At 48.6% G+C, this 10,358-nt stretch overlaps 1 protein-coding gene across 2 annotated transcripts; it reads right to left on the bottom strand.

Moving 5' to 3' along the window:
* Positions 1–223: 223 nt before the first annotated feature.
* Positions 224–9,049, bottom strand: LOC120030606 (vang-like protein 2). 2 transcript variants are annotated; one of them, XM_038976032.1, is made up of 7 exons: positions 8,796–9,049; positions 8,198–8,327; positions 7,107–7,714; positions 6,106–6,242; positions 5,780–5,915; positions 5,367–5,613; positions 224–2,902 (listed from the first exon to the last, which is right to left on the bottom strand). In XM_038976032.1, exons 1-7 carry the CDS (start codon positions 8,864–8,866, stop codon positions 2,642–2,644), a joined length of 1,590 nt encoding a protein of 529 aa, XP_038831960.1. In that variant the 5' UTR covers positions 8,867–9,049; the 3' UTR covers positions 224–2,641. The 2 variants fall into 2 exon arrangements, with proteins under 2 accessions (XP_038831960.1, XP_038831959.1); XM_038976031.1 differs by having other exon boundaries at positions 8,204–8,327.
* Positions 9,050–10,358: the final 1,309 nt, after the last annotated feature.

The raw sequence follows: 10,358 nt of genomic DNA, 5'->3' as shown, positions 1-10,358 counted from the left end.
AAACAGACAGAGAGAAACAGGCAGAGAAAGAGACAGACAGACAGTGAGCAAGCGAGAGGGGGGTTAGGGGGCATTAAACAACGCCACATAGCATCATATCAAGAGAGATCATTTATTAAAAAGGCTGTAACAATTTTGTCCTAAAATTATCCAATATTAAAACATTTTTTCAACTTCAAATGTCTTTACATCACATTGGTCTTAAAAAAAAAGTTAGGGACTTCACTTCGACATGAAATGAATCGCAAACATGTAGCTTTTCAAAACGTCATGTAACTACATGCATCAGGGTTCATAATGAAATGAAGGTCTAATAAACATACGGTACATATAAAAAAAGTGATAAAACCATTTATACACAACATAGGAAACTACTGTAGCTGTTAGCCGCCAAAAAGGACAAGAACCATTGTGTGTGCAGGACCTATCAGGACTGTTACTGATATTCACCTCAGCCTATGAATCAAACAAATCATCAAGCACAATGTTTCCATATGAGTCACATATTAGTCACACCTTAGTCACATCTTAGTCACACCACAAACTCAACACAAGAGGCTGCTGAGGGGAGGACGGTTCACAATAATAGCTGTAATGGAGAGAATGGAAAGGTATCAAATAGGGAAACCATGTGTTTGAGGAGTTCGATACTATTCCATTCCAGCCATTACTATGAGCCCGTCCTCCCAAATAAGGTGCCACCAACCTCCTGTGACAACTGTGTTTTTATTATTTTGTACTTCTGTGTTTTGGTCACATGTCCAGAACAGTAGTCATGTGGTACACTATGGCTGTGTCCCAATTATCGCTCCTTCCTCAAAGTTGTCACTTGACTTGTTCACGTCCCTTCACTGATTTGATGACTGGTATATGAAATATGGTGGAAACTCCCTCTAGCCCATGCCTTTACCAATCTAATGCTTTTAGACTTGTGGGAAGTAGTAAAACAATTGCACACTTCAGGAGAAAATAGATGTTATTGGGACGCGCCCCTGTATTTGGAATGGAGTGGGATTTGGCACAAAAAACTAAATAATGTCTCATGACAAGTGGTTCTGTTTTTTTGTATCTGTTCCTCCTCCTTCATTATAAAACCAACACTAGAATACACATAAAAAGTCCAACATCCATTAACGTCACAAAAACATTATTTTTCTTATTAAAAGAAACAGCCAGTTAGTGTTTCACCTAAACATTCGTCAGCTGTCTCTTGAAGAACCCACTTCCTTGGGACCAGTAAGCAGATTTAGTCCAATGAAAATAACAGTCCGTTTATTGGTCTATTCAGTGATATTTCAATCACCTGATTGGTTGATGTAGTAGCTGATTTGCAACTACAGTTTCTACTTGAAACTTGACTTTTCAAGTTATTTTTCATACATGTAAGTGTTCCTATTCACATGTATCTGTTCGTTGAGCCTATACTGCTTAACAGCCCATCAGCTTATTGGTTAGTAACATCAGATTAGGTATTAGAAGTGGGGGGGACCTAATTATTATTATTATGTTATTTTTTTTGTCTGAAAAACATTCCAACATCCTGCCCGACCACTCGGAGGCGTCCGCATGGTCCTAAAGCACACCTTTTCCATCGTTTTGTATCACATGCCAATGACAAAACTGGGGGGGACAAAATGCAATTTCAGAATGTGGGGGGGACATGTTCCCCCCGTCCCCAGTGAAAGTTGCGCCCCTGAGTAACATAGTAATGTCAACTTCAATTGGCTGGTTGTGAATTTAGTGCAGTTATTGCCAAGGAATGAGAAACATACAGGTCCCAACGACTGTAACAAAGTAACACACACAGTTAATTAAACAGGACGGCCAGAGGTCTCTGCTCCAGCCCTTGGTGGCAGACGCCACATACATTTCCACTGCTTTGTGTGAAAAGAGATAGCTGTCTAGACAGTGCTACACCTAGAATGTGTCTGAAATAGCACTCCATTCCCTATATAGTGCACTACTTTTGACCAGGGCCCATAGAAAATAGGGTACAAAAGTAGCGCACTATATAGGGTACGTATATATGGGAAGTATATATGCTGTGGAATGTAGAACAAAGAAAGTCTACTATGAGGTTTTCTAACCAAAATCCGGGGATCTTGAGAAAACAGCAATTGAGTTGCGTTGAACAGTCATCATCATCATCATCATCATCGTAAAGGGTTTGGGGTGGATTTAAATCACACAAGGTGGTTATTACATCGTTATAAACAGAGCTATTAGCTGTATTAAGGTCTGTGTAAGTGTAATAACTCCCTAGGACTCTGCACAGTCTTGGTAACAGTATCAAGCTACATGGTGTCAACACGCTCAGGTCTAGGTGAAGCTGATGCACTGTGGGAATGATCAGCTCATGGGAGTGTCTGATTGGTCAGTCAAAAACAGTAAGAGAGGACCCAGAGAGAGTTGGGCTCTGAGTAAAATTGAAAATGTGTCGCTCTCTCTGTTCCTTTCCCCATCTCATATTCTCTCTACCTCTCTTCATTCTCTCCTCTCTTTCTTCACCTTTGTGTCTTCTCTCCCTCTCTCACACAGAGGTCAACGCTGAGAGTTGGGCTTTGAGCAAATTTGAAACATAGTCTCTCTTTTCCTCACTCGTATCATCTCTATCCTTTAATTTCTCGTCTTCTCTCCATTTCTACACAGAGGTCTCTGACTGCAGCCTCATGACAAACTTGTGGCTCTTGGGGTCGATAAACTCCTCCCCCAGGTGGAGGAATGGGAGGGGCGCCACAGTGACGACCAGGGAGAAGTCGAGTCGGCGCAGGGAGAAAACCAGACCCGGGCGCAGGGCGGACGTCACCGGCTCCTCGCTCACCAGGGTCCACTGGCGCCCCCTACCATTCTCCCGTTGGTACTGCATGGTAGGGCCTGGGGAGAGGTAGCGCTCTAGAAAGGCCTGAAAGAAACACACAGAAAGAATGAGATAAGACAGTCTGACAGGGTGCCACATCTTGTCATGGGTTCACTTTCTCTCAGGGGAATGTTAAGTAGGCTAGATATGATTCATCAAGTGAATCATGCTTATTCTAATCCCGTTATGGTCATGAACACCTCAAGTTGAATATTAGGTCATGTATGGCTGTTATTTTTAGTGGTCATGTCAAGGGCATAGATATCACATCAAGAGTGTATGAATCTAAGGGGCCATGTTGTAAGTGTGTAGGGGTTATATTAAGGGTGTAGGGGATATATTAAGAGTATAGGGGCTATATTAAGGGTTTAGGGGCTCCCCATGGGTGTCATGTTAAGGGTGCAGTGGCTCACCATGGGGGTCATGTTAAGGGAGTAGTGGCTCACCATGGGGGTCATGTTAAGGGAGTAGTGGGCAGGTTAAGGGTGCAGTGGCTCACCATGGGGGTCATGTTAAGGGAGTAGTGGGCAGGTTAAGGGTGCAGTGGCTCACCATGGGGGTCATGTTAAGGGAGTAGTGGGCAGGTTAAGGGTGCGGTGGCTCACCATGGGGTTCATGTTAAGGGAGTAGTGGGCAGGTTAAGGGTGCAGTGGCTCACCATGGGGGTCATGTTAAGGGAGTAGTGGCTCACCATGGGGGTCATGTTAAGGGAGTAGTGGCTCACCATGGGGGTCATGTTAAGGGAGTAGTGGTCAGGGTTAAGGGTGCGGTGGCTCACCATGGGGGTCATGTTAAGGGAGTAGTGGCTCACCATGGGGGTCATGTTAAGGGAGTAGTGGCTCACCATGGGGGTCATGTTAAGGGAGTAGTGGCTCACCATGGGGGTCATGTTAAGGGAGTAGTGGTCAGGGTTAAGGGTGCGGTGGCTCACCATGGGGGTCATGTTAAGGGAGTAGTGGCTCACCATGGGGGTCATGTTAAGGGTGTAGTGGCTCACCATGGGGGTCATGTTAAGGGAGTAGTGGCTCACCATGGGGGTCATGTTAAGGGAGTAGTGGTCAGGGTTAAGGGTGCGGTGGCTCACCATGGGGGTCATGTTAAGGGAGTAGTGGCTCACCATGGGGGTCATGTTAAGGGTGCAGTGGCTCACCATGGGGGTCATGTTAAGGGAGTAGTGGTCAGGGTTAAGGGTGCGGTGGCTCACCATGGGGGTCATGTTAAGGGAGTAGTGGCTCACCATGGGGGTCATGTTAAGGGTGTAGTGGCTCACCATGGGGGTCATGTTAAGGGAGTAGTGGCTCACCATGGGGGTCATGTTAAGGGAGTAGTGGTCAGGGTTAAGGGTGCGGTGGCTCACCATGGGGGTCATGTTAAGGGAGTAGTGGCTCACCATGGGGGTCATGTTAAGGGAGTAGTGGCTCACCATGGGGGTCATGTTAAGGGAGTAGTGGCTCACCATGGGGGTCATGTTAAGGGAGTAGTGGTCAGGGTTAAGGGTGCGGTGGCTCACCATGGGGGTCATGTTAAGGGAGTAGTGGCTCACCATGGGGGTCATGTTAAGGGAGTAGTGGCTCACCATGGGGGTCATGTTAAGGGAGTAGTGGCTCACCATGGGGGTCATGTTAAGGGAGTAGTGGTCAGGGTTAAGGGTGCAGTGGCTCACCATGGGGGTCATGTTAAGGGAGTAGTGGTCAGGGTTAAGGGTGCGGTGGCTCACCATGGGGGTCATGTTAAGGGAGTAGTGGCTCACCATGGGGGTCATGTTAAGGGAGTAGTGGCTCACCATGGGGGTCATGTTAAGGGAGTAGTGGCTCACCATGGGGGTCATGTTAAGGGAGTAGTGGTCAGGGTTAAGGGTGCGGTGGCTCACCATGGGGGTCATGTTAAGGGAGTAGTGGCTCACCATGGGGGTCATGTTAAGGGAGTAGTGGCTCACCATGGGGGTCATGTTAAGGGAGTAGTGGCTCACCATGGGGGTCATGTTAAGGGAGTAGTGGTCAGGGTTAAGGGTGCAGTGGCTCACCATGGGGGTCATGTTAAGGGAGTAGTGGTCAGGGTTAAGGGTGCGGTGGCTCACCATGGGGGTCATGTTAAGGGAGTAGTGGTCAGGGTTAAGGGAGTAGTGGCTCACCATGGGGGTCATGTTAAGGGAGTAGTGGTCAGGGTTAAGGGTGCGGTGGCTCACCATGGGGGTCATGTTAAGGGAGTAGTGGTCAGGGTTAAGGGTGCGGTGGCTCACCATGGGGGTCATGTTAAGGGAGTAGTGGTCAGGGTTAAGGGTGCGGTGGCTCACCATGGGGGTCATGTTATTAAGGGTGCGGTGGCTCACCATGGGGGTCATGTTATTAAGGGTGCGGTGGCTCACCATGGGGGTCATGTTATTAAGGGTGCGGTGGCTCACCATGGGGGTCATGTTATTAAGGGTGCGGTGGCTCACCATGGGGGTCATGTTATTAAGGGTGCGGTGGCTCACCATGGGGGTCATGTTATTAAGGGTGCGGTGGCTCACCATGGGGGTCATGTTGTACGTGATACAGAACTGCAGGTGGTTGATAATGCTCTCCATGCTGTGATAGGGTTGCTGGCGCGTGGTCCTCAGGTACTTCTGCATGGCCCGGGCCATGGGGGCGAAGATGGCCTGAGCCGCCTCCCGGGGGTCCATCACCTCGCGGGGGTGTTTGGGGGACGAGGCGGCTGGCTCGTCGTCCTGGAGACGCTTGATGTGCGTGAAAGCCTCCTCTACCGCCACCACCAGCCTTGGAGGAGGTAGGGCATGTGTTATGGATATGACGTTTCAGACTGGTATACACTTCCTGTATGTCTTGTCTTGGGGGCACCAATGGCATCCTTTTTAAGCATAAATGACAAGTTTTAAGTATTGCCATCGCTGTCTGACAAGCTCAGTTTGTCTCCTCTCCTCACCTGGCCTTGCGCTTGCGGACCCTGCGCTCCATCTCTGCCTCCTCGTAGTAATAGTCGTTGTGGGAGTTGTCTCTCCTGCGGGCCGCCGCAGCGATCATCGCTCTGGACTGACCCGTAGAGTTGTTGGTGCTGTTCTCTGGAAGATAAATCACCATCAAGAAAAAAACAATCAACATAGAAACGTGCTATTCATTGAGCAAAGAAATCGTATCACTATTGGAAGACAATGAAGACAGGGGTGAAAAGTGAATGAGGGGAAAAAGGGATGAGAGGACGAGAGGAGGAGAGAAGGAAGGAAGGAAGGATAGTATCGAGTCAAGTCTTACCTTCTCCCAGAGTGTAGACTTTGAAGCCAGAAATCTTCTTAGAGAGGATGGACTTGGGCAGGTTGAGGAGAGCAGGGTTGTAGACTGGGAAATCACTGTAGTACTGGTCCAGCACCCAGACTGCTGCTCTCTGGATACTGGAGAGAGAGAGACACACGGGAACCTATAATAACCTGCCATTACTATTTCAAAATGTGTTTTATTAATTTAACTAGGTAAGTCAGTTAATAACAAATTCTTATTTGTTTGACCTACACCGGCCAAACCGGGACAACTGTGCGCCACCCTATGGGACTCCCAATCACGGCCGGCTGTGATACAGCCTGGATTCAAACCAGGGTGTCTGTAGTGACGCCTATAGCACTGAGACGCAGTGCCTTAGACCACTGCGCCACACGGGAGACCCAAGTGGAATACGTTCTAATCATCATCAACACTAAAATCAACATCATCCTCATCAACATTACCAACATTATCATCGTAATTATTCCTTCTGCAAAGTATTCAAACAAACATTAGACAAGCGTTTAACATTCAATAGTGGCACCTGTAGCACAGACTACAGGACAGATGTGGTACTGCAGTTATTATAGATCACCTGTCAGCTTCAGCGCCCCTCTAAACCCACTAGGGTGGGAAGCAGATAACTACTGGAGCAAACAACCTCTCCCATTGGACCATACTCATGAGTGCTATGCAACACTCACCATACAAATGACACACATATGCAAATAGCCCCAACGAACAGGCTGATGAGGTAATGCAGGTTTCAGTTCAGCTGACTGAATGACGGGACCAACCACGTTGTTATCATAACTGTCTCTGAAACTAACATCGAAGCTGAGATTATGGTATGAAACATGCAAATTAACATCCCCAAAAATAGCACCTGCAGATACAGGAAAACCACACTAACACACATGAACAAACTCACATTCCATGCTTTATGAAAAACTACACATGCACAAACAACATTCATGAAACGTCACAGACACACCCACCTGAGGTGTCCCACGTTGTAGAAGCGACTAGCCCCATCTGTGGTGCGCACCATCTTGAGGCAGAAGGCAGGCTGCAGGTGTCTGACCTCCAGCAGCACCAGGGCCAGGTATTGGATGAAGAGCAGCGCGTCCACAAGTGACGCTGCGTACCCAACGATACCCCTGTAGTCCCTCTCCCGGGGCTCCAGCACGCGCACGCCATAGAACAGCCAGTAAGACGCTACGAAGAGGAAGACGAGCGCCAGCAGCAGGCAGCGGAAGACGTAGAGGCGGGGCAGGGTGGCGCCCGGCGGGCGCAGGAACAGAGCCCAGGTGGAGATGAGGAGGACCAGGAGTTTGAAGGCCAGTGAGACGTAGAGGCCCTCGCAGGGCGTGCCGCAGGGCTCCAGGGACTCACGCCACAGCAGCTGGGGCAGAGCCAGGAAGGCCAGGGGAGTGACCAGGGCGAAGAGGCCCAGGATGGCGCCCAACGCAGGGCCAAGGAAACGACGGCATTCCAACGGGGAGGACTCCTCGAGTTCCTTGGAGACGCGCGTCAAGTCCTCGTTAGAGACGCTGTGTTCTGACGTGCCAGTCTGCACAGTGGTGGTCTCACCCCAGTTATCATCCTGGAGAGAGAGAGAGCGAGAGCGAGAGCGAGAGCGAGAGCGAGAGCGAGAGCGAGAGCGAGAGCGAGAGAGAGAGAGAGAGAGAGAGAGAGAGAGAGAGAGAGAGAGCGAGAGAGAGAGCGAGAGAGAGAGAGAGAGAGAGAGAGAAAGCGAGAGAGAGCGAGAGAGAGCGAGAGAGAGCGAGAGAGAGCGAGAGAGAGCGAGAGAGAGCGAGCGAGAGAGAGCGAGAGAGAGAGCGAGAGAGAGAGCGAGAGAGAGAGCGAGAGAGAGAGCGAGAGAGCGAGAGAGAGCGAGAGATTATTTGAGCATTTGTTTGGAGGTCATAGTGAGAGGAAATATTACCTGAACAAATGAGACAAGAGGGTAATGAGAAAGAGAAAGACAGATTAGAGAAGGACATAGAGAAAGTCAAGTAAAGGATGACAGAATACAGACAGATGGTCAGGGTAGTGATGGGAATTGTATTGAAGGAAAGGGCTGAACTCTGACCCTGTCATCTCCACGGGTGGACTCGGTGTCCAGTAGAGGCTCTCCAGGGGCCTGGATGGTGACTGACTTGTCTCCACGACTACTGCCGTCTCTACTTTTGGAGCGGTGCCTGTCCCGCCTATCCCTGAACATCACACACAAAGGGTTAACCCTAAAACAGGTCCTACTTTCTAGAGGTTAACCAAACCCCATCGTCTAAATATCACACACACTCAAAGCTTCTATAACGTAGGATGTGGTCACACGCAAGTTAAAGTGTATTTACAAGAGACTGAGTGTGTTCGAGTGTGTGTGTGCTCTGCATAAGTATACACTGAGTGTACAAAACATTCCTAATATTGAGTTGCACCCCCCCCCCCCCCTCTGTATGGCACACACACACAATCCATGTCTCAATTATCTCAAGGCTTAAAAACTTGTTTAACCTGCCTCCTCCCCTTCAATCAGTGTAGATGAAGTGGATTTAACAAGGGACATCAATAAGGGATCATTGATTTCACCTGGATTCACCTGGGAAGTCTATATCATGGAAAGTACAGGTGTTCTTAATGTTTTGTACACTCAGTGTATATATCATGTATGTGTTACCCACCTGTGCTTCCTGGAGCTGCGGGAGTGTGAGGACTTATAGGAGTAGCCTGAATACTGTGACTCGTTGTCCATGTCAGAGGCCGGTGGGCGGGGTTTGCCCCTGTGGGTCCCTCCTCCCCCCGTGCCGCGCTCCCCGGCTCCGCCCAGCTGACTCTTGCGGTGGCTGATGGACTTGGAAGAGAGGGCCAGAGGCAGGCGGAGGAGCTCAACCTTACTCCTGAGGGAATCTATCTTGGAGGCCGGAGGAGAGGGGGAGGACAGACCTGACGGCAGGAGGGAGATAGGGAGGGAGAGGAAGAGCAAAGGGAGAGAGAAGGAGGGGAGAGAGGGGGGAGGAAGAGAGAGAGGGGGGAGGAAGAGAGGAAGAGATATAAAACTGTTTATTAATCAAATCAAACTTTATTTGTCACATGCGCCGAATACAGCAAGTGTAAACCTTACCGGGTAATGCTTACTTACAAGCCCTTAACCAACAGTGCAGTTCAAGAAGAGTTAAGAAAAGATTTGCCAAATAAACTAAAAATAATAAAAAGTAACACAATAACGAGGCTATATACAGGGGGTACCGGTACTGAGTCAGTGTGCGGGGGTACAGGTTAGAGGTCATTTGTACATGTAGGTAGGGGTGAAGTGATTATGCACAGATAATAAACAGCGAGTAGCAGCAGTGTACAAAACAAATTGGGGGCCAATGTAATCATGATTAATTGTTCAGCAGTCTTATGGCTTGGGGGTAGAAGCTGTTAAGGAGCCTTTTGGTCCTAGACTTGCCGTTCCGGTACCGCGCGGTAGGAGAGAAACCGTCTATGACTTGGGTGACATAATATGAACATTTTATCACCATGTAATGTATTATATTACCATGTTATTAGTCCTATCAGATAGGCAGGCTGTCACAACAGGACTGAAGGGAAGGTCGTGGAAAACACCAGAGCTCAAAGGGATGTAACCTTGACATAGCGCTCTTTAGATAGGATTCCAAACAACAATGTCTGTCTGGGATAGTGTCATGAAACTACTCAGTGAGTTGTCAGTTTGCTTTCATCCGATAAATTAGGATTATTTAACAACTCTCACAAGACACACATGGAAGGATGTTCCATCAATGGGAGCTGGGTTAGAATAAAGTCCTTTCTAGAAGCAGCTGAAGAAGCCTCACGATGAAGCTGTGGAAGGACTTCAGAGGTTTTAACCTCTATGGTATCCCCCTGTGGTACAAGCCCAATATTACCCCTCATATGTTAGTTCAGATGGAAAATACACACCATTTAACAGCAACAAATTAGTTTCACCAAGCTGACAGGAGCTTGTTACTGCCTTTCATATTCCCGTTTGTGCATGCACTACACACACACACACACACACACACACACAGCATTCCCCTACCATCCCCTGTGGTCTCCGGGGCAACATAGCATGGCTATTACTAAGGGGATGAATGAGAGGCGATGGGTGAGAAGATGGGGGGCTTGTTGCCATGGTGACCTGACTATCAACTCCCCACCCTCTCTCTCCCTTGCCTCTTCGTCTAAAAGTACTCGATCAGAAACACTTTTCCCCCCCA

The sequence above is a fragment of the Salvelinus namaycush genome, chromosome 36 (assembly GCF_016432855.1).
Source record: "Salvelinus namaycush isolate Seneca chromosome 36, SaNama_1.0, whole genome shotgun sequence".
Classification (NCBI taxonomy): Eukaryota; Metazoa; Chordata; class Actinopteri; order Salmoniformes; family Salmonidae; genus Salvelinus; species Salvelinus namaycush.
The sequence above is the reverse complement of the archived record's forward strand: the minus strand, read 5'-3'. Positions and strand labels throughout refer to the sequence as shown.